Source organism: Aptenodytes forsteri, unplaced genomic scaffold, assembly GCF_000699145.1.
Source record: "Aptenodytes forsteri isolate BGI_AS27 unplaced genomic scaffold, ASM69914v1 Scaffold442, whole genome shotgun sequence".
Taxonomy (NCBI): domain Eukaryota; kingdom Metazoa; phylum Chordata; class Aves; order Sphenisciformes; family Spheniscidae; genus Aptenodytes; species Aptenodytes forsteri.
Genome location: NW_008794003.1, coordinates 313456 through 341033, shown reverse-complemented (window position 1 = coordinate 341033; position 27578 = coordinate 313456). Strand labels below are relative to the sequence as shown.

The 27578-nt window shown below is 37.6% G+C and overlaps 1 protein-coding gene across 1 annotated transcript in view; it reads left to right on the top strand.

Moving 5' to 3' along the window:
• The window catches only part of PARD3B (par-3 family cell polarity regulator beta), a 417133-nt gene that overhangs the window by 115790 nt on the left and 273765 nt on the right, over positions 1–27578 (top strand). Inside the window, exon 4 of the mRNA XM_019474674.1 lies at positions 19040–19149. Within this exon, the coding sequence (XP_019330219.1) occupies positions 19040–19149 (110 nt within the window). The remainder of the gene's footprint in view (positions 1–19039; positions 19150–27578) is intronic.

Sequence of the window (27578 nt, the reverse complement as noted above, 5' to 3'; positions counted from 1 at the left end):
CACTTGTCTGTTTATTTTAATTGCATTTTTAAAAGAAAGGGCTGATTAACAAAAACAACAAGCTAAAATAAAATTTTTAATAAAGCTCACTGGATGAAGCTGTGTAACTTAACTTCTAATGGAAGTCTGTGCTCATTTTTGTGCCTGATGTAGGAAATACTGAAATCAAGCTGCATGAAAATTTTTAGATTCAAATTTCTGTGTTAATTTGGATCACTTCTGTTTTTTTATATTCTAGAATATAGAAAAATCTCCATCTGTATTTAATGACACACAGGAATTTCTCATACCTAAAAATCTTGGGTAAAGACTTATTCTTGCCATAACTTGTATGTATTTGAGCTGTGTTTTTGGTAAGCATGAGGTATGGAAAAGTTTGTGGCTAAAGGTCCAATGGTTGAATGGTTTGCCACTTCATTTATTGCATATTTTTAAATAGCACTGTGTAAACACATTTAAGCATGTTTCAGAAAGTAGAGATTGTTTTCCATATAATTCTGAGCCCTATTTAAAAAAAAAAAAAAGTGGTTTGTCTAATATAATGTTGTACGTAAGCTGAGGGTTGGAGAGAAGAGTATTTCAACCTCACACAATTTTATGTAAAACAGTTAAATGCTAGAGCTCTTGAACTCACCAGTAAGCTACCAGGTAGTTCAGTTTTCATAGCATTTATGGAATCCTTCTACTATAGAGTGTAAAGGAGATGAAATATAGCATGAGAAGAGCAGCCAATTAGGGTTCTATTTCATTTTCAGTGCAATACTAATACATATTTGAAGTTTAAATGGGTGCTTGCATCTTAAAATAGAGAACATAAATATGATGTGTTTGTCTCAATGGCTCTCTTTCAGATTGTTTTATTTTACACGGTAAATGAAAGATTTTCTACCTGTCAGTCCTATAAACTCAGTCTGCACTCTGAAATTTAATTGTTTTCTCTTCTGGATTTTAAATCACAGATTACAGTTCTTTAGACTTAATTTTTGCCTTTATGTTTCCTGTACAAGTTGCTGGACCTTAAATTATGTTCTTATTTCCACTAGAGGCAAATTGAAAAGTGAATGAAGAAATAGAAGGACAGTTTGGTTGCATCAATATAATTGATGCGTGAAACCACAGTAGTCTGGCTCCCTGTCTAATTATTGAATTGACTCACACTTGCTAGCAGAAATATATAATAATAATTTAAAAAAGGTGTTCTTACTTTGGGAGCAAGGATGTGATTAAATATATATGTAGCGAGCAAGTGTTGCTTTCCATGGTAGAGCTCTGTTTCAAGAACTGTCATGTGCTTACCTTTTAGGGTATTTTTGCAGAATGCCTTTAGGGATGAAATGCAGGGAATCCATTGTTACATAAATTGTCAGATTGTGGAACAATTTTGCCTGTTAACTTCTGTTGGATGTTTTGTATTCTATGAAACCAGATCCACAGTTTTATGTAGAAACAATGTCTATTTAGTGATCTGCTCAGAGAATACTTAGAGCTTGATGCTTAATAAGTACGTGAAACTGAATGCTGTTGTTCTCAAACATGAGAGAACCAGCAATGATTTTAGAAAAGGCACTTGAGATACTGCCTTCAAACTTTTTTCTTTTTTATAAATTGTGTATTTGCTCCAGTTAAGTTAATCATATGTTATACCTAGTCTTAAAGCCTTTACTGGCTAGATAGAGATGGCGATGATGGGGGAAATATTTTTTATTGTATGGTTACTTCTTTCAGGTTTTTTTGTGGTTGGTACTCTTTACAATATTGATCAGCTTGACTCTGTCTGAAATCATAGTTTTTCCATTATGCAGTTAGTTACCTTTATTTTTGCCCTTTGTCACCTGTAACTTTGAAAGTGAGCTGGAATAAAAGCAATCTTATACTTGACTTGAAAGCTGAAAATACCTTATATCTTACATTGCTTCCACATACTGGCAAAATTTGAGGGCAAAAAAGTAAGTTTGTTATTTTACTTATTATCAAATTACTTCCTTAATACTTGGCATATATCTTCTTAAAACTGTTCAGGAAATCACTCAGCTATTTGTTTTCTTTTCCCTGAAATTAATGCATCTCTACTTTTAAAGCTAACTCCGTGTTCTCAAACAGGTGAAATTGTGGGATCTTATGTTTAATTTCAGAAAAATGCAGGAAGACTTTAACTGTATGAACACAGAATCTGCTGTGTCCATAACATAAGGTGAGATGCAAACATACTTGAGCACCTCCCCTCTCTCCCTGCAGAACTGGATTATCAGGTGGTGTTGCTGACAGTGTCTGAATTAGGACTGCAAAGTAAGCAATACCTGATAGTTTCTTACAGCTGAAAAGGTTTTACTTGAAGCTTCTGATACTCAGGGCTGAAATTACTGAAGGAAGCATAGTCATTCAGTTCCATTAGGTACATAGGTCTCAATTTGGTAGTGGGTTTTGCATCCTGGTGTTTTGCTATTAAGCACGATTACCAAAACAGTGACACAATGAAGTAGTTGTTTCTCCACAGTTTACTTTTTCTATATTCAGATGTAATACTTATCTATTGAAACCTGCCGTCATCCATTCGGATGTAGATGAAAACCCAATGGCGATGTCACATGTACTGTTGCACACCCAATGACTATAGTTTTTTGAGAAGTACCAGTGCTGTCTTCATTCTTGTTTGGATGGGTTGGACAAATAATGCTGCATCTCTCTAGAAACCTGAAGAGGGGGAAGGGGCATTGCTTATTTCGTTTCCATTCAGTGTAGATCTTCCAAGTATCTTGCCTTTTTTGGTTTAGTGAGCAGAAGAGTACTGAAAGTAGATTCTGCAGAGGGGCCTTGGGTTCAGTTACACCTCCAGTTCCCTTTCCATTTTTCATCCATAATTCAAGTATAGTGCAAAAGAATATCAAGGCTGGCAGGGATTTGTTAATTGTACTCGATTTGTCCTATCAAAATCAAAAAGAACTTTTTAATACTGAAAATGTTGATGTACGTGTTTCAGTTGACAATAAAATAAATATAGATCTGTTGTTTTAAAAAAAAATCCCCATTTGACAGAAAATGTGCTTGGGTAAAGAATACATTTCATGCTACAATACAAATGGTAATAAAGCAGCTGTTAATATATATTACAAAATTTAAAGGAGCACACAACCATTTAATGTGTCCAATCAGCTGTTTGAAACGTCCTAGTTTCAGCTGGGATAGAGTTAATTTTCTTCCTAGTAGCTGGCATAGTGCTGTGTTTTGGATTTAGCATGAGATTGATGTGATAACACACTGATGTTATAGTTGTTGCTAAGCAGTGTTTATACTAAGTCAAGGACTTTTCAGCTTCCCATACTCTGCCAGCGAGGAGGTGCACAAGAAGCTGGGAGGGAGTATAGCCAGGACAGCTGACCCAAACTGGCCAAAGGGGTATTCCATACCATATGATGTCATGCTCAGTATATAAACCGGGGGGCAGTGATCGCTGCTCGGGGACTGGCTGGGTGTCGGTTGGTGGGTGGTGAGCAGTTGCATCACTTTTTTTTTTTCCCTCCTCTTCCCCTGTTTTTTTTGTTTGTTTCTCTCTTTTGTTGTTTTACTTTCCATTATTAGTATTAGTATTATTAAACTGTTCTTGTCTCAACCCATGAGTTTTCTTACTTTTGCTCTTCCGATTCTCTCCCCCGTGCCACCTGGGCGGGGGTGGAGGGAGAGGGTGAGCGAGCGGCTGTGTGGTGCTTAGTTGCCAACCGGAGTTGAACCATGACAAACAGTGAAGAAATGATCTACTGATTTTGGTATTTCTGTGGGTAAATAGAGAACATTGAGAACACTGTTGCTGAACTGGCAGCAGAGAGAGCTTGTCTTGTGAGACTGCTTCTTGTGAGCAGAACTTCCCAGAGTACACTCATGATGTGGACACTACAACAGTTTGCAAAGAATGATACAGGCAACTAAATGCCTAAATAGCTGATTTACGTTTGAAAAATTGAATGGAGGTAAACTTCAATATCTCTAACCCCAAATGCTGTCGTCAATTCTTCATTGCCATTTTTTACCTTGTTTCTTAAGTTTAAAATTGGCAATAGACAAAACCTTACAGTGAACAGTGAAATCACAGTATGTTGAATACTTTTAGCTGCACAATTTTAGCCCATGGTAAATGTAAGGTAACCTACACCCCAATGAAAGATTTTATTTTAAAATTCTGTGTCAGAGATGGTCTTCTGGCTGGCTGACTCCTCAGCCTTTCTGCCTGGCATAAAGGCTCTTGTATGTGAAGCATCGCTTTTGAACTTGTATACCTTTAGAAGACTAAACTTAGCTGTTTCATTGGAGCCAGACCATGACTGACAATTAGTTGTTTCCCCATTGTTTCCGCATGAGCTTGATGCTCTCTGGGATTAGATGTCATCTCTAACAATGTTTCCTTTCTGGTCTGTAGTGTTCTTGCACCTCCTTTGGTCTGAGCTTACCTAATCAGACAAAATTATTTTGAATGGATAAATTGCGAAGCCATAACATTTCTTTAAAACTGGTATATCAAGGTCATTGAAGAAACACTGATTTCCTCTGTTCAGCACAGGTGGTGGGTTTTGCTTTCTAATCAAATGCCACTTAGATGAATACATTTTGTCTAGTCACTGTTGTTGATCTTTATAGCAGCAAAATGTATTATGTTGGATTTTTGGCAAATTGTGTGCGAGTATATCATTGATGCAATAACTAGTAAACTGACAAGTGTTTGGAATGATGAAACATTTGGAGATCCTTGTATGTAGGTAGTGGAGTGATTACTGGGTTAACTAGCACTGTTTTCTGTTGGCATTGGTTTTGGATGTGTGTTTTGTTTGGTTGTTCTTTTGAGTATATCATGCCCTAATGTTTCTCTTTCACCAGAGGTGGTAGCTGAGAAGCCCTTGCAGAGTCGGGACTTACCTTTGCAGACCTTGTTGACTGATTGCCTTTATTCCCTGTTCCAAACTGCTGTTTCGTTGCTTGATGTATGATTAAACAGTCATTCTCTCATCTTAAAGATAGCTTTGCTGGGGTAGTGGATGACATACTTGTGTAGTGTGTTAAGATCTTCAGAGAGCCCATGATGGATGGGGTTATGTATATTAGGCTTACTAACAGTATGTGCAAATAGTCCTGTCTGGTGTTCTCTAGCTAATAGTTTGAGGTTTTGAATACACCTGCATTTTTTGTTAGAATTTTTAAAAGTGAACTAGCAATGTAGAATGGTAAAACACAACTTTATGGTAGCAACTAATGGGCTATGTGTAAATTGATATGATCTTCCTAAAGTATTGTCAAAATGTTTTGTTTTAGATGTTTACCAACTTCAGACTAGAGTTTTTTAATAAGTCTTTTCCAAATAAATGGTTACCCACCAGTAATCTTCTGCTCATGAAACTGGTGCATCCGTGATATTTTAAGCAGTGGCCTGCAGGCTATTGCTGAGCTAATATCCAGTGAAAGTGTGCTTCTTCATAGACCATTAGTCTATAAGGAATGCTTTGCGTGATCATTAGCTGCAACTGCAACTAGCTATCCCTGCAGAGTATGAGACATTAGTCACTTCAGAAATGTTCCTTTTTTCTTTTTTTTTAGAAACACTAGTGTGTCATTACAACTTTTCAAGTATGTAACATGCCAGTACAGGTGCTTTGTTTTTAGTAGGAGAGTTTTGAACTTCTTATAAGGCTTTTCAGTTAAACTAGCTGAACTGTCTGAGTTTTTAGTGTTTGTAGTTCTGTTGGCCCTCATAAGCCATCTTGTAATTTTCTGTGCGCCCGTAAGCACACTACTGTCCCCTCTGGTTTCCTTTTGCACCTAATAGTTTAGTGTTCTTTTCCACTGGTTTTCCCTGCATGGCAGGTGGTGGAACAGGAAAGGGGGAGTAAGAGGTTTAGGCTTTTGGGTTTTTTCGTGATGTCAGTTTGTTTTTTCCTTTTCAGTCCATATGGGCAGGAAGGAGAGCACTAATTTATTTATGGAGCATCCATTTTATGGACATGTCACTTTGAGCTGGAAATGCCTTCATGACTGGCTCAGTGTTTCATTTGCTTTATTTGATAGATGATGGTCGAGTGCACACAAACTTAGTTGTTTTTCTTTTGCTCCTCTCCTTGGTGTTAAGTAGTTATGATTTTGCCTGGAGGAAGACACAGTATTCGGTGATACTTGTCACTTCTGAATACTAAGGTAGGAAAAAAAGTGAGGTATATGTAGGTATCGCCATGATGGTTTTTTGTTGTTGTTGTTGTTTAAATTATTCTTTCATCTTTCTCCCTTTCTTTGGGAATTGAGTTGAAGATTCCTGAAGCTGTCTTCTGAGTACAAGCATTATGGGAAGCAGATACGATTAGGTTACTTTGATTGTTGGCTATTACAATAAAATTTAGCTTCTTAATGAATTTATACCTTTATTAGTGTTTAGTTAAAATTGAGGTTAGATAAATTTTTAAAGCAATTATTTCTTTATTGATAGCAGGTTATAAAATTCTCTTGTAAACTACAGGAGTTTAACTCCTCCCTTTGGAAGCTTTCACTGCTAAGTAGGGCAAGTGTCTTGCTTTTCTCACTGAAAGGTCTTACTTTGGTATTACAAAATTTGCATTCCTTTGCTTTATAGCAAATCCCTGAGAACAAGATTTTCTTCTTTTATATATACATATGTGCACATACCCCCCATCTGATCAACCTTCTAGGCAAGTGGAAGACTTGGGTGCAAATGATGGTTGGAATAGTTGATTACAGTCTCTCTCCTAAAATAAGCTTAAGAATGGCAATGATAGTTGAAGTTCAAACTATATTGAGGCACTTGTGCTTTTGAACAGTCAGTTCTTTCAGTTCTGGACATTTTATGTAGTGTCTTCGCAGTGGACATTTGTTTCCTGAAAACAGATTGCTACCTGGGAATACTCCAACCCTCAGTAGGTCTAGTACAGGATAGTAACAGTACTAGCCTAGAAAGTTTTGATTTTCCATTTTGATGCAGTAGTCGGTGTTGTGGCTGTGTCTTTGTAACATTTGGGAAAGGTTACTTGCGCTCTTATGGAATTTTCTTTAAGGTGTTTCGGGGCTTCAGATAGAGAATATGCTTAATCAGCTTAATATATTCCTGTGGGTTTTGGGCTTGCTCTAGCTTAAATCATGCTTCATGGGGTTGTTCAAAACACTCATTTAGTTTGAATGGCCCTATGTGTTTGGGTTGCTAAGTCAGTCAACAGAGATGCTTCCATTGGCAGTGTCTTAGTTTGAAGTCCAAGGGAATTGAAGGCAAGGTTTCTTCCAGGAGTCTTTGGAAGTTTCTCCCTTGATAGGCCTGACAGGGCTTAAATTGTTACCTCCAGGGTATGGATGTCATGCGTTTCTGTGCTCAGACTTCAGAGCTCAGAAAGAATTCCTTCTCTTTCTTGCCTGCTTTGAAGTGGAAGTATTGTAAGTAGGCTTGGGGGCATTTTAAACAGCATATATTTGGTTAGTCCTCTTTCAAGCTGGTGTTGAGATACTGTGGATATACAGACAGTGTGTTTTTACATACAGAGGAAACCACATGATTATGTTTTTTTAAAAGTTATGAAAATGGGTATGAACTGAAACTATTCATTTGATAAACAAAACGTTGCTAATGCTTGTATACAGCATCATGCTGTGTCAGAGTAAGTAGGAAAGACACTTTTTCTTACATAAAAGCTATCCTGTTCATCTTAATCTTGCAATGTCAGTTTATTGGCTGAGCGTTCTGATGTTTGTCAGTACATTGAGTGTACTACATGCATATAATAATTATCTCCTGTATGATTCAGGGAAAATTAACATTTTGAAATTGATAAGTTTCAAAAGAAATGCATTATAGAAGCACATGCTGCCTTCTGTGGTTTGAGGCAATACTGCTTATTTCCTTAAGCAAATATGACTTTATAATCTTTCTCTGCACTGGAAGACTGCTCTCATAGTAGTGATATCAAATGTTGTTCTGTGCTGTTTGTCATAGGTGTTGTGAGGATGACACTGTACTTGATAGATTTTTCTCCTCTGCAGCATTCAGTTTAATCTGGTTTTAAAGAATTGTGATGATCAATTAAAGTCTACTTCTGTTCCTAAAACAAATGGTTTCTGTTCTCAGGCAAGCTAAAGGTTTGAAGATAACTTTTCATTTCAGTCAGAATGCAGACTTGGTATATTTTGACCTCATGACTTAAGCTTGGTATTACTTAGTTGTCCTTGATTCATGGAAATGAGCTTTGCACCAGCATAGCTAAAGTTTATCTTTGTATTGCAGCAAAAGAATACAGTAATGCTTTCTGTAAAGAGATATATATGTATATAAAAAAATTTTCCATGTGTTTCTCTGTCTTTGGGTTGCTCATTTAGAAAACAAGCCAGTCTTTCCTTCCTTTCACCATACCCAAAAATTGAGTAGTAGTGTAGGTAATAAATTTATGTGCATAGTTGGTTATCAAAGAACCCCTTTTCTTTTTTAATAGTCCCTCTGCCTCCAATTTCACCAAAGATTGCTTCTCATCAGTTATTCCCCTTGTCTCTATTCCCTTTGCACTTGATTTAATCTGCCTTACTTTGGGGCAAGGGGTTATTCCCATGAAAATGTGTTAAGTAGGGAGAAAAATATTTTTCCGTCATGAGTTACACATTTTCCTGCAGTAGCTCTCTAGCTGAGACGTTCATTTCCAGCCTTTTATTGCCTCAGGGAAGGTTTTGGGGGATGGTGATGAATGGGACTTTGAATGGTGGCATAAATTCTGTTACAAAAGTCTGCACTGCTTTTTGACACACTTTATTTGATGTCCGTGTTTTTCCTAAGATTTTTGTCTATTTTACTAATTTTGTGACGTTGCTTTGTTTGTGAGTATGTGTATATTGCTATGTTGCATAGCTAGTTTCAAAGGTAGTATCTCTTAAAAAGAAACAGACCAACCCACTTAGTAAGCTAAATATTTGCAGCTGAAGGTTTTGAAAGGCTATAGTATAATATCATACTGGAAGGCTATAGTGCAATCTCTGTCAGTACACTCTAGTGCTAGGTTAGACAAAGGAGTGTGTATGTGTGTTTATAAATCTCTACAGTACTATGTGCTGTATTAGCTCTGAGGCAATATGGCAAAATGTGTATTGGCTGATTGATAGTTTGAAATTGTTTGAGTTAAAAAAAATACGACTTCAACTAAAGGTCTTGAGGTAGTAGGTCACCCTTTTTTTTCCTTAAGAAACCAAACTAGTATAGTTTTACACACTTTTTTGCAATGTTTGTTCACTAATGATTGTTTACTGTTTGCTTCCATATGAACATGTTCCAGTATACAGATGAACCCATCTTTATGAAAGTCATCATTAGAGAAGTTACAAATAACAGTTAAATAATTCAGTCAGTTTGCCTATTGCCATGTAGTTCTTTCTCATTGCTTTCTATTTAATTTACCCTTTCAAGAGCCTTAGTTGATAGTTAATTTTTTTGTCTCTTTACTTTGAAGTGCCACTTCAGATTTTGATTGTTTCTCACAACAGATATCTAGAATCTCAGCCAAGTAAAATGGAGAGTTGTGTATTTACTACTCATGAACATAGTTGGCAAAAGATGCACCTCCCTCCCAATATGTTGCACAATTTCCCCAGACACACTGGCTGTTGATTTATGTTTTGCCTTCTTTGTAACTCATTACTTCATTAGAGGGAAGTCTGTTTACTGTAGGTATTAAGTAAAGGAAGGATGTAGTATGTTCCCTAGAAAGATGAATCCCGCAGATTATTTTGGTCATCTCTTTTTAACCCTTCCACAAAAAGGGAAAAATGACCCTCTGTGATTGAGTCCTTTTTTAAACTTTCCTACAGAAATAGTCATCTTACCATTTTAAATATTAAGACAGATTAATAGGGAATGATTATTCACTTTCCTCACCACATAAACACTAGGAGTATCGAACAAAACTATCGTTCAACAGATTACAAAGCGAAACAAGCCTAAACTAACTTTTTCATGAAGCATTCAACTAAGTTGTGTAATTCAGTGTTACAGGCCAAAAATCAATGGTTATAATAGAATTAGACAAATTCACAGGAGGTGGCTCATCAGTGGCTGTTAAAATATGGTGGTCTAGATGCCACTCTGATTTGGAAATCTTTCAAACATTATTTTTTTGCAAGCTGGTAGGCTACACCACTTTGCAGTTATGCCCTCTCCCTAAGTATTTGCTACCACTGTTAGATGCGGGATAATGGGCGAGGTGGACCCAATATAGCTGTTCTTATGTTCTTATCATTCCTTGAAACCTCCCAGAAAGTTTCAAGTTCAGGAGGTTTCACTATTTTATCTTAATGTCTCTTAAAATTGGCAGGAAGAAGTTTGAAATTTGAGACTAAAACTAGTTTACCATGACTAGAATAGAAAATAATCATAATAGGACTTCCTTTTTAAGGAAAGGTCAAAACAGAAAAGGTTCTTAATTTAGATCAGATATATAAAACACAGGTCATATTTAAATATTACAAAAACTTATACTAATGCCGTAATTTGTGATACTCCTTTAAAATACCATTAAAATATTCAAAAAATGTATTTTACTATTCTACTACTAGCAATAAAATGCTACCAAAGTGATACTCAAGCTGTAAAGTTTAGCTGCCAAAGTTTTAAAGAAAATTAAACCATTGAACTGTGGAAAAGTGACTGCATAAGCACCTGTAACTGATGTTAGCTGAAGTGCTAAACCAGCTTTTGGCAGTGTGGCCTCTTTTGCAGGTGCACAGAATATTTTCTTTGTGTCAGTTTATTCAACTAGTACAGTTCATTAAGTATTTCATTTGAAGTTGAGAAATGGGCTGGGAATTGCAATAGAAGAAATGCTTATTTTCACCTTTCAATCTGTGAATAAAAATGAGGTGCGAGAGCCTGAGATCTATTAGTTTTAAAATCTTATAGGATATATTAGCCTAAAATGATTGATTTAAATTCAGTAACTACAGATAATATGCTGCTTAAAAAACCAGTCTGTTTAATAAGACGAATGATTTTTGCTGTGTCCAGCAAGTTGGATGACTAAGATGACTGGTGTTTTTAAGTATATCTAAAGTTTAGTTTCCATTGACACCTGAATGCCATTTGAAAGAGATTACATTTTAAAAAACCCAACAAAACAAAACAACCCCCCCAAACAAAAAACCTTTGTCTGTCTGTGTAGGGAAATTCTAATATAACACAAATTAATTTTATTTTATTTTTTCCAAATGATACTTAAAAAACATAAAATGTCTGAAGCTGCCCTAATTTTTAATCCTGTGTCTGAAGCTGGAAGTTGGAGGCTGTGTATCAGTCAGATGGTGTGATTCACAAAGATGTTTCACCTGGACAAGAATAAAAGAATGCCTGGCCTGTAGTGGAAAGTGCTGATTCTTGTTGGTAACAGCCAGTGTGTTCTCACAAAGCTCCTAATCATTCTGCCCAGCAAGGATAGGAGTTGCACATTTTACTAGAGCTTGGGTTGGGAAGAAATCCACAACTCCCTGTTGTGAGTGAGGTGATTAATCCTTGCACCAGGAGGATTCTGTTGCAGCTCCTTCCCCTCTGCCCGGGCTCTTCCACGTGGTACCTGCAGCCAAGACCCTTTGGAGCAGAGTCATGGTGCTCCCAGCGCTACAGTAACTCAGCGTGCTCCCTGTCTGTCTCATGAGGAGCTGAAAATAGGAGCGTTGTGTTGATAGAGGTGGGAAGATCCTGAAATTACTCTAGATCTGACGTGTGTTGTGACCTTAAGTGTAAGAAAAGAATACCTGGTTAAGGTCCAAGCTGAAGCCCTGCCTTCAGCTGGAAACTTTCTTGAGAGAAATTTTGAAACAGGGAGAAAGTAGCAGCATTACTTGTACATCTTCTGTAGATACATATGTATCCTAGTGCCTTAAGATGGGAAGCGGTTAACTTCTTTTCGAATCAATGTGGATTTTGATCCTGAAAATGGGATGTAGATTAACTTTATTACTGAAATAATGTACATAGGTGATTCTTACATGTCCATCTTTGAAACTCCAAAAGCTGTAAATGTAAATATTCCATAGCTGTTTCACTAGGCACCGTTTCTGACAATGACAACACCAAAGAAATTTCATTCTGGTCATAAAAACTGTGAGAACAGTTCTTGTGCTTCGTAACTGAAATCTGACTTAATGTTACAGCACATGCAACCAGAGAAAATAATTCTTTCGAAATTTATGGCACCGAAGAAAACCACCCCAAAACAATCTCTGTTTAAAGCCTTTACATCTAGGCGATTGGTTTTATTTTTCTTTATAAGAAAAAGTACACCTCATTTAGAGTGATAAGGAAATACTTTGTTCTGCACTGGGTTAATATGTAAAAGAGAGAGCTTGCTGGAAATGGATTTTCACCTGTTTGTAGATTTAAGTCAATTGTCTTAACTGTTACATCATCCTAGTTCATGAATCTAATCTTGTATCCATGGGAATTTAAAAAATGCAGTATGCACTTTGGAAAGATCAGAGAGTTGTATATCTGAAATTGTATTGATAGGCGCTATTATGAGCAATTTGAATTAGCTTTAAACATAAAAGTCACATTGTCAGAGCATTACATATTTAAAAAATAAAAAAGAAGTGGTACAGTCCTATCACAAGGTAGAACGTACAAGCTAATGTCAGCTACATTTTAAGTACATGGCAGAACCGTTACGCGATGCCTCAGGTGGTGGTAAGCAATAAATCTCAGGGTGACCAAATTTACCCACAGTGATTGCTTAGTGCTCTCAAGAAGCGCTGACCGGCAGAACTGTCTGCATGCCTCTTAACGTGAAATTTCTCTGATAAAAAGAAGAAAATTAGGCATATATTAATGACCTTTCCTATATTTAAATATAAATTAATGTCCTGCTTGTACTATTTTGTTTCCAGTGCCTGAACTGTTTCATGACAGCACCAGTTTAAAAGTCATTCTGACTTTCTGGTTTAACGGGTGGTTGTTTTTTGTTGTGTCTGTTCAGAGATCTTCCAGTCAAGAATCATCTATGCTGAAGTTCAATTTCACATTTGTGTGTGTATGCATATAGTATTTATGGTGTTTTGTTTCAACTCTAACTTGAAATTTTGTTGTGATTTCCTCAGAAGGAACTCTCAAATAATATTTTGAGGCACATGCAGGTGAGAAAATAATTTGTCTGTCTGTCCCGGCAAATGTAATTTGGAAGCAAGCAGCAGAGTAATTGTCATTGGTATGGCCTTTAACAGTTGACAGTTTGATACACACTTGATGGACAGCTTTTTTCCCCATCATAGTCAGCATTTTTATATGCAGGAGCAGAAATTAAATTATGACTTTAACTGTGTAGGTGATTTATTGTAAATACCTTTCTACCCATTTATGGTATTCTGTCCAAGTGTATCTTTTGTTCTCCTCTAAAATAGTTCTTCCCTGTTACCTGGAAAAGCAAACAAACAAAACCCCCTCATAATATGTTAGTTGCCAGTGGCAACTGATGCAGTGGCAACACATGTGCTTGCATTTGCATCAAGGAACATTCCCTGTGTTCCTTGGTTTGTCAGCTTACCCAAAAGTCATCTGATCCAAAACAATGCTAAAATCAATTTTTAGTACATAATTTGACTGCATTATAGATAGCACAGCCTACCAAAAATGCTCGTGGGTGATAAAACTCTGGTTGTATTCAGCAGTTTTCTGAATTTGGCCCTGTAACAGCAACCTGCAACCTAAATTCCAAAGAATAAAAGGATTTCAGCCTGGAGGTGAATTGTGTTTTCCTGAGCAAAGAGGCTTAAGAGCAAAACAGCGAAATTCAGGAAGGGTTGGAATAATCTTTTTTTATGGTAATGGTCACCCTGAGCGATACTCAGCTGTCTAAGTTTAGGCATCAAATTTGATGCCAGAACTCAGAGCCTAGAGACCCTGAAGAGTTTAGGGGGACCCCAGGAGGGACAGCTGGAGCTCCAAAGTTCCCCTGACCACGTTCGGATCCTGAACTCCAAACCTTACATTATTTATCTGAGGTTGCACAGTGTTCTTAAACCTCTCACTTCTTGTTAGTTGGCCCCCTCCTAACCTCAAATGCTGATTTTTGATCCGCCAAAGGGCTTAAGTGAAATGAGGTAGAGTGCATTCTTATTCAGGGTAAGTGTTAATGTCTGTATACAGCTTTTTGGTGAAATTTAAAAAAAAAAAAAAACAAAAAGAGAAAATAGGATTACATCTGACATGGAGATGTTTCTTTTGCCATTGTGTTGATGCAAGTTTTCAGTTTTTAACTGTGCACAAATGGCAGAACTTCTCTCTTATTTTTTTTTTTTTTTTAAATGTAACCAATTTAAATCTAAGTGTGGTTTCTACCATATGCTTGTTCCAACCATATTTGCAGTTAAAAAAAAATATTTCCAAAACATAAGAGTTCAGGGAAAATACACTGTTAACCATGAATCTGTATAGATACTAATTTTTGAGGGTGATGCTAGCAAAAGGAAAAGATTGATCTACATGGCTTGAAACTAAACGACATGGAGTTACCTTTAAGGAAGGAAAACAGCAGGACTTTTTCTTATCAGCTTTGTCAAAGAGTATCTATTGTGAATAAGGCTGAGACATCCACGTGTGCTTAGAAGGTGCTATGGTACCATAATAGAAGGTACTCTGTGCAAATTTTGAAAGAAGGGGAAATACACCCTAAAGTGATTGAGGTTAAAAGCTGTCATGAGAAAAATTTTAGTCTTGGGCATGTGTTTGAATTTCTGTTGTCTGTAAATTCCTGATGCAATGCAGCAAGATTTGGGTAAGCTGACAAACCAAGATGATAACTAGTTTTTTTTAAACGGAGTTCCTAAGTTTAAAATACAAAGTGCTACTCTGGCACAAAACAGTAGTGCTTGTAAATAACGTGTTTGTATGATCGACTTGGTATGCAGAAAGGAGTTTTTCTGCGTCTCATCATTCAGGGAAAAGATGAATTTTCTGTTTGAGCTTACACTGGTTATAAATGTTCAGCACAAATGCAAGAGCGTGAGTAGAATAAGATGGAGACACAGCATGACAAAAGGAAAGCAGTAAGGAAAAAGGCAACATTCAGTTTCCCGACAGAAGAAAACAGATGACAATCTCTTAAGTGAAAACGTATATAATTGTTTACAATATGTCTGTAATAAATGGTATCAGTGATGGTTTTTCATTATATTTTATCCATGTCTAAGGAAGACTGTGATAAACAATTTCAAGATATATATGTATAATGGACATGGGCTGATTCCTGAGTCGGGTTGAGTCCTGGGCAGTGGGATTTGGCGAGGTTTCTCTCTTGCAGAGTGCAAGGGAGCATGCTTGGCTTTCAAGAGCCCTGTGTGTGCAGTACAGAAGAGGCAGAGAGAGGCTGAAAAAAGAAAGGAGCCTGTGGGGGAGAAGCGTGGGTTGGGAGGCACTGAGTGGCAGGGAAGGTGTTCTTATGGTAGGGAGCAGCCTGAGCTGCAGAGGAGATGAGGGGAGATAGCGGAGAGTTGGTTAGCTCAGGGAGCCGCTGAGAATTGCTGTCTCCTGAAAGAGAATAAGGGCTTCTCCCTGCAAAGAGGGAGAGTACTGCTTCTTAAGTCTTTCATCTAATCTTCCTGCTTGCCATTTGTTTTCCCTTATTAGAGAGGGCATTTTAGTTCAATTTACTTTTGTCTAATGAAAGGTTGTTTTCGTGCTCCAGTGTCTTTGTGGTGGTGTATGCATGTAAAGCAATGAGGGCCAGAGGGACTGTTTTGGATAATTTTGGCGAAAGACTTCAGCTGACTTGGTTAACAGGGATGTTAACGATTTGTGATATCCTGTGCAAGAAATGATGTTATATGTCAGTAATATATTTTTAAAAAATTAAGGAAATAGATGCTGTTTTTCTCTTCAACAAGAAAATGACCTGTAGGACCCTAACATTTACAACAAATTGGGAGAAAAGAGAAAGCGTTGTAGACAATGGTCAAAAAGTCCAGTTGTTTTTGTGCTAGCAGGGAAGCATTCCAGATGAGCACCATAAACTTCATAGCCTCATGGCAATAAGCAAAAACTTGCAGGAATAAAAAGAAAGCAAATAGCTGCAAGGCCATCTTTCCAAATTGGAAAACAGTATTCTCTGTAATCCTGCTGCTCCTGCAAACTTCGGTTTCAAAGTTTAGACAGCTGTAAACTGAGAACGGGATAATGTAATTTTGCTTCAGTTTCTCCGAAAAACAGTTGCAGAAAGCAAGTGAAAGGAGGTCTTCAAAATTGAGGGCAGGGGGGATGTGGTAAAAGAGCACCTTGCAGCAGTCGGTACAGGAAGCAGACAGAAGTGCTGAAGTATGGTCCAGTCTTACTAGAAAAACATTATATGAATGGTGTGGTACAGGAGACATCTTCTTTCAAGTGCTGAGGAAGCTGGGAGGCCCTGGAACAAATGAGGGTCCTGTCTCCCAGCAGTCACAGAGATGGAAGACTTCATCTTTCTGTCAGCCAGAGGACTGAGAGAGAAATGAGGAGTTTGTTGTAGAAGACAGCTCAGGAAAAGGAGAAATCTAATTTCAGAGTGTTGGCTTTGGGAGAAGGAATGTGCTTGATATAAGTGGGTGGGGTGTTGGGTTTTTTTTTTTCTTTTTCTCTTTTTCCATCTTTGGCTTCTTTAGTTGACTGGGGAATTGTTTTTACCCTCTTCTCACTGTGGAAAAAGGAAGACCGAAATGAGAAAAGGGGCTGGGATGATGGCCTTGAAGAGTATAAGCAACAGTGTGTTTTACTTTGAATTTGTAATATGGCTCATTGAGTTGTGAAAGTTACAAATAAAAGTACCAATGCAAAGGGCTTTCTGGTAGTTTAGCAAGAGTGTTTCTCTGTACTGTTCATGTTTATGTCAAAAGGAGTTGGAGACTAAATTACGCGGAATCATACAGAAGTGTCTCAGCATCTGTTTTCAAACTGTTGTATTGAAGAGAGAATGAAAATTGGATACAGGTCACCAGAAACATTTTGGTCATACATGGAAAAAATTATTTTAAGGAATAAGTATTTGTCTTAAAGAAGGGAGTAACTTAAAAGTCCAACACTTTTTGGCTTTAGCTTTTATACACCTTCTTATCAAATGTGCTTAGAGGGGAAAAAAATTTCTCTTCAGCACCATGTGAAGAACAGGAATATGTGAGTGGAGAGATTTGGTTCCTTTTGACCTACTGACACCTTTGGAAAATCACACAAAATGGATAAATTTGGTGATCAATCCCTTTCTTCAGAATCTCCTTGTGAAAACATGCATAGCTCTCGATACCAAGATGACATTCACTTGGAACAAAAAACCCAATATTCACCTTTTGATTTTTGAGTGTTCCATCAATACCAGGACACAAATTTAAGTTGTACTTTTGCTTTTCTTACTGATTTCTTGCATAAGTGGAGATAGAAGGGATTTCCTGCATATAAAAACTGTTGCTCGCTATGAGGAAGGGTAAGAGCATTAGATTCTCTGGTTGTTCCTCAGCATCAGGTGCTGGTATTTATTCCAGCTGTAATTACAAAGTTGTGCTGCGAGTGAATGTGGTACGGTCACTCCAGCTTTGTTAGCATGTCTCTAATGAGGAAACTGTTGCACATACAAACTTCTGTTCTAGATCTAGTAATTATGACTGCTATCAGTATGAGCCACTATAATTAATATTATAAATGACACTTTCAATCTTATTTTCACTCAGTTGCAATATTTGAAAAATTATTGTCTTAGACTAACGTTCTCTTCAACTTTTTTGTTTGCCTATGGATAAATTATTTTGGAAAGACTTGGGAAAAAAAAGTCATTTTTGTTTAATTTCATTTTGGATATTGTGAAAAATTCCTTTCTTATATTACTAAAGATGTTTTCCCTCTCGCCTCACCTGGAGGTTTTTGCAGGGAGTGTTTTATAGCACGCATGTATTCTGCTAACTGGACGTCAGTGTTGCTAGAAGCTGCTGACTGGTCTTTGAGGTTATTCCCAGGCAGCATGTGAATAGACATGAATAGCTGGTGAGTCTAATTGGAGATGCCTGCAAGAGGAAGCTGTTTAGTCTACAGCTTCTCTGAAACAACTGCAACTGCCTACGTCTGTTCCCTGGGAATCCTGGCAGTCGATAGTGGGAGGCAGATCTGCTGTGAATAAAATCTATTCCCCCTCTCCTCTTTATATCCTTATTTAGTCTGTCTCTGCAGAGCCAGCCCAAGACACGTTAGATACTAAATGAAGTTAATGTAGGGAGTTATCCATTTATCCTTCAGCTGCCTCTGTACCCAAAAACCTGTGCCTGATCTGTCATTTACATGCCTTAGGTTGAGATGGCACAGAAGTAGTGGTGATGGACTATTGCATCTTGTGAGCTTATGGAAATAAAATTTATGACTGTATATATATGGTCATGCCATCATATTCAAAGCAACCTTCCATACACGTTAAATGTGGGCTTGTATAATTGGTATGTGAGAGGGAAGCGGTTGCTCAGTATGGCTTTTGGACATACACCAGGAGAAAGTAAGGAACAGTTGAAAATGAGATTGCGAGATCCCAGTTTGGTGGATTAATGCAGAACAGCACAATGAGAGCTGTCCTTAGTGTGGAGTGAAAGGCTTTAGACCATGTTCTGGTTTAGTTAAGTAACCCCTACCAGTTGTAGGAATTAACAATAGCAGTCCAGTTCTTCCTGGGTTCACAGTTATTCCTCAGATCAAGTGTATGATTTCCCTGTCAGAACTTGATGGTACATGTGGTCACAGATCCATGCAACTACTCGTTTGTTTTTCTGAGAAGGTGCCTTTTTCTCCTGTTTGTCAGCAGTTTTCACCTGATTTAGCAGCTTGTGGGTGAAAGTATGTATAACAGAACTTAAAATGTTCTCATTTCTTTAGCTTAGTAAATACTAAATGGCACAACCCCATTGAATCTAGTAATTTACCAGGTGAATATTGCCACAGATAAACTTACATTTAAGCGCTGTACACCTCTCTTAATTAAATCACAGGAAGCTTTACCTTGTGTTCCTGTAGCATCCTTGAACCATTGCTCTTTATTTTGTCTCTTAGGCACACCACTTCTAGTACGAAGGAGCAGTGATCCAGCTTTGGGCCCACCTGCTGACTTCCACCCAAGTGCTTCTCATCCCAGTGACCACAGTCTCAAGCATGTTGTGGCAGTAGGTGTCATGTAACTCACCTTTTTCTTAAGGGCAAAAACTGTTCTTACCTGTTGGTATATAGCAGTTTTATAAGCTATATATGAATTTGGATCTAAAACAAAGGGCATCATACTCATTTTCTGTAAAGGAGAGAATTTCCTCTGGACAAAATGGTTATTTTAGACGATACAGTCGATTAACAGTGGTTCCCTTTCTTTAAAATAAGAGATTTACATAAAGCTCAATGGTGACATAAGGCACTGGAATATGAACTGAACTTTTAGCAATTGTTTCATTGTTCAGTATCATATTGTCCAGTTTTCCATTGCTTAGTGGAAAAAATGTACTTCCCCTTTAATACGCTTCATTGGTCTTGCACCCTTTTTCACTTCCCTGTTTTCTCATGGCATTTCTGTCTTCCTTTGGCACCCTGCTACTATCGTGCATGGTCTCTTCTTTCTCTCACTTTTATGTTTTACAACCTGACTCTTCCCTTTTGAGGACAAATTTGTTTTCAACATAGTTATTACTAAATATTAGTGCAAAGACACAATTAGTGAGGATGCAGTAACTCTTAATCAGATGTTATTGCAGGCTGTCTTCAATCTTATAAAAGTGATACTGTCTTGGTCAGACTTGGGTCACAATTTTTACTTTGCAATTTTAAGGCCTGGAGCTTTGTGTTTGTGTGTGGGGAAGGTGTTCCTATATTACTTATAAAAAGATTAAATTCTTTAGAATCTCTGAATGTCAGCTGGGATACATAAGCGTATTAAGCTTTTTCATAGACTTCTGCACTACTTTATGCCAAATGAATGCTGGCTTAAATAATAGCGCAGTTGCACCTGCTTTCGTTTGCTTGTGAAATTTATGCCTTTTCCCCTTTAGCTTCCCTATACAGTGTTGCAATTCACTCCCTGTCCCCAGTTGTGTAAACCAATCTATCACTGTTTTGTTTCAAAACAAAAAACACTCAGAAACCCCCAGCTTCTTCATTTGGCATGAGGGGGACGTTTCAGCCTAGATCACAACTAGTGTATAGCAAGTTACCACTAATGGCCGTGTTGGCACATTAGGGAGCAGGAGGAAAGAACTGGGGTTCAGCAACACATGCTGGAGGTGGGGACCTTTTCAGCTGAAGATGTTGTATTTGAGACCATACTTCCAGTTAAGTTCATGTGAATGAGGTAAGTAAACAGAAAGTCAGATGATTTGCATATAAATGATGGTTTTTGGCTCTCAATCTTAACTCTGTAATTCTGAAGGCCAACACAGGATTTCGGTTGTCTGTTCATTGTTTCTCCTTCCATGGCCAAATGTGTGTGCATTTAAGTATTTAGCGTGCATCTTATTTTGCAATGGCTTGGGTTATTTGCTAAGTGGTGCAATTTTAAAAGTGCTAGTGAGTCTCCAAGTACATTATGGTGTTGCAGGGGGCTGAACTTTGTCAAAGTCCTGTGTCATTTGTCAGACCTGTTTGAGGTGAGAGGTTTTTCTTGATGTTTGCTGCAAGCACTTACGTATTAGTGAGATACTGACAGTCTGATAAATGAAAGTACAAAGAAGAATTCTTGGTTAACAGTGCAGATCTTACTCTCTTTGCAAAGTTGAGAAATGTGTGAAGTGAGTATGTCAGTATGTAATGCTGACCTTTGGTATTTTATAACTATGAAAATTGAAAAAAAAAAGTGGAAAAATTGGTGAAATTCATTGCATTCCAGGACATGTTTCGAATGCTTTATTTTTGACCAGCAAGGAGAGAATGATAGGGTTTTTTCTGTTTTTTTTTTTAAATATGTTAGTGGTGACAAGTGCATTTTATGCCATTATATGAGGACTGCAGTTATACTTGGAGGCTAAAACCTCACGATGCTTCATTGACTTGCATCGGTACACAAGAACCCTCTAAGCCTGAAGGAATTCTCTATGCCTAAAATACAGAGCATTCCTCTGTCAGCTACAGGGGTAACAGTCAAAACTGGACAGATAACAACAGTGGAGAAGGCTCTCAGATTTTTTTATTTTTTTTAAATGTCATGTAAGGGGGGCAGGGAGGGAGACCCAGAAGGTTGAAATTTTTATTGTTAAAGTAAAAATCTGTTATGGCAAATACATTACACAAGCTCTTACTTTTGCAACAGTACCATTTCTAAAACTCTCATTGTCAATCATACTGAAATATGCTTTGGCATAATGTTTTGGGAAGCATAGAAAAAATAAATAACATAGGTTAAATTAGGTACAGAATGTTTTAAAACATGGGGAAGAATCGATATCTGACAAATGAAAAACCATGAACAAACAGCACAAACAACTGAACACTGCATTTTGAATATAGCTATGCTCTTTCATGCAAGTGTTAAAGCAGTATTTAGAGAAAATTAATTTGTTCTGTAGATTGCTGTGGAAAATTTAAAATTAATATTGCATTTCCTTTGCCACAAACACCTAATTTTTTCACATTAAACTGCTTCCTTGCAGTCACATGCAAGTTAGAAAAACCAGAGCTGTTGGTAGATGAAACAATTTTCAGTGCATGTAGGAAAATTAAGTCTCTGTATTTATGCCACAATTATCTTAGCAATCATTTTGTAATTGAAACTGACTTCCATAATTAGCTTAATTGTTTTGGCACTTCTGGCATTTTGGTGTTTGGCACATGTAGAACTGGCAGTTCAGTTCTATGTAAAAATACTCGTAGTTGGTTAACTACGACAATGTAGTTAATGCTATGCTATGCTATGCTATGTAAGACAGCATACAGTCTATGTACTGATACACCAGTAGTTGATCAGATTTTTGAGAGGTGATTATCACATGAATCTCTGAATTCAGCACTGATTTGTTTCTAGGAGAGTGCAGGACAGACATACAATAAGTAATGCATAAAATAAAACAGCAAACATGCAGTAATATAAGAAAAGAACATTGCTATCTAATTCAGATGAACTGTGTGAACTTGATGAACCGTTTGAGCTGTTCACAGTATTTATAGAATCTAAGCAGAGCATATATTTTGTTTTTCAGATGTTATCCCATTCGTTCAAAGGAAGATTTTTTTTTTTCATGCCATATAATGATTACCAAAATTACAGAATCTTTTCTGAGTGACCAGGTAGTTTGAGAAGAATTTCAGCTATTCTTTCATATTTTCTCTGACACTTACTTTGTCTTAGCTGTAGTTTTAGCCCCAATTAACAAAATACTTTTAGATCAATCAAAAACTGATAGTGAAGTCCAGCATCTGTTCTCTCAGACTGGAAGTCATTTAACAGATGGTACAAAATTTGAGTTTCTTTTTTCATCCAAGCCTCTCCTTCCTTATCGTGAGAGCTGCCACTGAAAAATTTAGAGACTATAATCAGGGAAAAATAGGGATAACAAATATCTGAATTTGTTATTGAAGAAAAGTTATTTGTTAGTGAATTTGTTAATATATGAAGGCAACTGTTAAGCTCATCTTAGAGAAGAGTCTAGTTATAATCACAGAGCCCTGGCCAGGCTTTCAAAAATGGAAACTTCCCTCCCTAGGTCTCCAGAGAGGACCTCGGGGAAGCATAATTAGTTTAATACACTTCTCTGAAAAATTTGGTGTCCGTAGCTTTGCTACGGCAATAGCCAAGTGCTGGTCCAGCTGCTTTTTGGCTGTGAGTGGCCCGGCTTCAGAAAGTGGGGTTAGCAGTGGGCATGAAGTCTTCCACCGGGGATCTCCTTTGGAGTGAGGCCATGCTGTGTGATTGAGACAGTCAAAGCCTTTCAGAGGGAGGAAGCATTCTTTGCTCTCAGCTTGCTGAGAGGAGCTGCAGTTTCAGGTTCGCTACACCAACTCAGAAGTTCCTAGCTGGATGAAGGAACCTACCCAAGCTCCGCTCTGATAAAGATGAGACGCAGCAAGGCAGAAACTCTGAATTGTGGGGTTCTGTTGGTTTGGTGTTTTGAACTTTTTAGGGAGCAGAATACATTTTGCTGCTTTTGCTCAGTCCAGTTCATCCAGGTAGTAATTGCTAAGGTATAACTAAAGCATCTGAACTTCTCTTTCTGGAGCTATTACTTCTGCTTATCTCTCTTTTTGCCCATGGACAGACTTCCCTACTATCTTAAGACTTGGTCTGTCATGAGTTTTAGGTGGAGGATTGTGGTCCTGTTTAAGTTGATGGGAGTTTTGCATTAATTCTGGTAGGACTAAGGTTTCACCCCCTCTTGTTAACTTGCTGATTATTATGGAGATGCTATGTTCTGCATGACTTTTTTTTTTTTATAGTTGCATGTTCCCTCGATAAGTACTTAGGTTAACTTGGAGTTAATCAATGGGAATGGCTGATTAAATTGCATTTATCCATATTTAAAGATACAATGAGATGCTGGATCAATTGAAGAGCTGCTCCAGTGGCTCAATACGGTTTCACTTGTTACCTAGATGTGACTTGAAAATGACTGTATTTTATGCATTGTGGACATATAATTTGCAATTTTGGATAAGGTTCATATATAATCAGAACATTTTTATGTTTCAAGCCCTTGTTAAAAAGGGTCAAAACCTCCTCTGGTTCTTCTGGCCATTAATTGTGTTTCTAATGTATTAGCCTTCCTGATTAAGTGTCTGCAGATTAGCATAATGTGAGCGTGTTTAAGGATGCAGCTCCATGATTTGTTCCTTTTGCATACTATTTTATGTATATACGTAAACATAAAGATGCTACAATCAGAGCTTGGCTTTGAGATAAAGATTATCAGTAGTACTTTCAAAATGTGTGGGTATTTTATTATAAGAAGAAGGCAGAAATATTACTTCATCTAATCAGGCTATTTAAAAGCAGGGCAGGGCAGAAAAGGTCTTTTTTGACACAGTGGTGGAATAATGCTGTAGAGTCTATAATTTGGGTTGATCTGGCGGCTTTCTGCTAAGGCTCGAGCTAAGAGACTGCACTGCCATGAGGGTTGTATTGTCTGTCTGATTTTAGAAGATAAAACTTTTGTCCAGTGTGTTTACTCACCCTGACTAGGGCAGGTAGTTTTAATTTCTGGTCCCTTTGCATGTGTTAGAATTTCAGCATGAAATTCTCCTGTAGTTATGTGATAGAATCATAGAATAGTTTGGGTCAGAAGGGACCTCTAAAGGTCATCTAGTCCAACTCCCCTGCTGTGGGCAGGGACATCTTCAGCTAGATCAGGTTGCTCAGAGCCCCGTCCAACCTGACCTTGAATGTTTCCAGGGATGGGGCATCCACCACCTCTCTGGGCAACCTGTGCCAGTGTTTCACCACCCTCAGTGTAAAAAATTCCTTCCTTATATCTAGTCTCAATCTACCCCCTCTTAGTTTAAAACCATTCCCCCTTGTCCTGTCGCAACAGGTCCTGCTACAAAGTCTGCCCCCATCTTTCTTATAAGCCCCCTTTAAGTATTACAGGAGGTGGGCTATGAGAAGGAAACCAGATAATGGGAAAAACGCCGTAATTCATCAGTAACTAGCAGTGCTGGAAGGATGGTGCACTTGTAGTGCTTTAAATCCAGTGCTTGTTGACGTGTAATAATTAGACAACAAATAAAGTAGAGGTGGAAACACATCTTAGGTATTACAATGTGTGTTGCAGGGTAGAGGCAAGACTGCTTCCCTGAGGTGGTGTGGTCTCAGACTGTCATTCAGAATAGCAAGGTTTTTAAATTCTGGAAGGCATTTACTTTTTTCTGGTAAAAGTTTTCCTATTAATAATGTAACTCCTGCTCTTGAAAGACTGCTGTGTGGAACTGAACAGAAGATCTGGGGAGATTTAAAGAATTTTCTGTCATTCAGCTGGGGAGTTCCAAACAGTTTGAGTTTTTTAAAAGGGAATTCTGATGTGGGTGAATCCATTTTTAAAGCAACTACTGTGTGTCTGTTTACGCTGTGGAACATATATAGAACACTCCTAATCAGCGCAGGAGCTTGTCAGTGTCTTGCTTTTGATGTCTGATTAGATGATCATAGGGACATCTGCAGTGAGTTAGTTTTGAAGTTGTTGGTGTGAGGCACTGCAGGAACCAGAGCTGTGTGGCACTCTTACACCATGAAAAACTGCTGCTCTTAAAGAACCTTTTATAAATCCAACTATGCAGCTAGCTGAGGGCTGTCAAATTAACAAAAGCCATTCCTTCTCAATTCTTTCTGTTGCTTTTCAACCCTGCACTGCTTTTTTTCCCTTTCCTTGTACTGTGCGCTGTGGCATTCTGCATCAAAAAGAAATTACTTTATATTGTAGAGGAAAAACTAAGAAATGTAAATGAAATATTTGTAATACTTCAAAATACTGAATTGATCATCTGGAAAAGGACAGAAGTGCCCTGTGGTAATTTCCTCTTTTGAGGGTGCAAAGAGGTATATGTGTGTGGGGGGGAAAGTCCTCTTTGTGTTCCTTGCACAGCCTATGTTTCAGAAAAAGTGTATTGTTTTACCTGTATTGTTTAAGATGAGCAGTGGGTGTAATTTACATATTTTTATTTGAGAAGGATAAGTAGACTTTTTGTGATTTACTTTAATAAGAGCTAATAATGAATGTTCCGTGATGTTAATACAGTATATAAATTACCAGGAAAAATGGTACAACTGGTAAAAGAAGTTATTCATTGTTAATGCGTTGCTTTCTAAAGCCTGTTTCCAATGAGAGGAGTGTAGGCTTTTTACTGACTATTCATGAAAGAAAGTATCTATTATGAAAACCAGCAAAGTTCTCCATCGTTCTGGAACTTATGTTAGTAGGGGGCTGTGTTTTGTTTCCTCTTTAAAATAAATTTTGGGCCTTGGCCGTAATTTTGAAGATACCCGATTGTTTATAAACCTTCCTCCTTTGTCCTCTGCCTTGTGTAGTCAGGTAGATGTGATTGTGGGTGGTGGAAGATGGCTGAGAGACTTAAATAAACTCTTTCTTTTTCCCACATGGCCTATCTTATAAAGAATGTGGAAAAATTATAGGGTGGAAATAAAAACTGCTGACCAAAAAAGAGTGGAAAAAAGGTCATGCTTTCAATGCTGTTGACATATTCATCTCTATAGCTACATCTTTGGGGTCCTACAAAATACTGTCATTCCATCTGGAACAGCTTTTAGCAGGCAGCTTACGCAACAGGCTCATGGCACTGAAATTGGAATGAAACATTAGCAAGTTGCTTGTATGTCTGACAGTCAAACTAAAAGTGGAAGATGACAGTCAACATGGCTCATGCATATCATTTACTGTCAAGCTCTAGAAACATTTAGCTAAAATAAAATAGGTTCTCAGTGTCCTACTGAAATGCCTACTACTAAATAAGTAATATTTTCCATAAACATAGCAATCCAGTGGACAACTGGGAATAATGGCAGCGACCTTTGATACTTACTTAGACCCACATGTTGCTGTGACATTTAGGAAAACACTCATTTTGGATTTTTTAATACGTCATCTTGCAGTGCACTGATAGATGAGACTCTGCTCTTGTTCTGGTTAATACTTCTCTGTCTCTGAAAGTGAGATCTGTGGCTTTGTTTCTCTTATAGGATTGACGGTTATTCACACTCAAAGGAGGTGTGATTTTTTATTTTTTTTAATTTTTTTTTAGGAGAGGCCCCTTAGACACTAAATTACCCATCGCATTGGAGACACCTTATCTGGGGATTTGTTCTTCTCCTGTGTAGCTGGTGTCAGCTAACCTGGATTTACAGGTTTTTGAGTTGTGATAATAATATAGTGCTCTTTGAAACTTGCACATTCAGGTTTTTCATGGCAGCAGGTCCTGATTTACTCCGTACCTATGAAGCAATTTCTTACAATGACAACTGGAATGAAGGGAGGAATATTTAATGCTTCTGTGTACTGTGCACTTTTGGTGTTGCACATGTTGGAGTTGGGAATAATAAACTGAGACCGCTGTGAATATAGACTAAAATGGTAAGGGTGATTCAGTGAGATTCAAGATTATGAACAAACATCTCACGTTTGATTTTTGTCAGTAATTACAATGGTTTCTTCCGGCCTGTAAGTCTAATATGACCTTTTGTCATAACTCAGGCAGTAGAGTTTCTCTGAAATAACTTTAAATAAATAAAACCTAATAAATAAACAATTTAGTAAATAAGTAAATCTTCAGTTAAAAAGGGAGTGATTAGACTCAAGAATAAGTGAGTTGATGCAAGAGCAAATTCTTGTCACTGTTCTTCTGTACTATGAGGGACAATAATTACCTGTATGTAAGGCACCCTGGTATTCTGGTCCTGAGCACCCGAAGATGGACATACCTGTGGTCTGATCTGGCACAGTTGTTCTTATGATGTATTTCAGATCCTAAAGAAGTGTATTTGCTGGTTCAAAGTTTTACACATCCCAAGCAGTATCATAAAAAAGAAAAAAACCCCACACTTTGGCCCCCAAGAGAGACCTTATAGGAACAGTTGCTCCATAAGATTTGTGATTTTTTTTTTTTTTTTTTTTTTAAA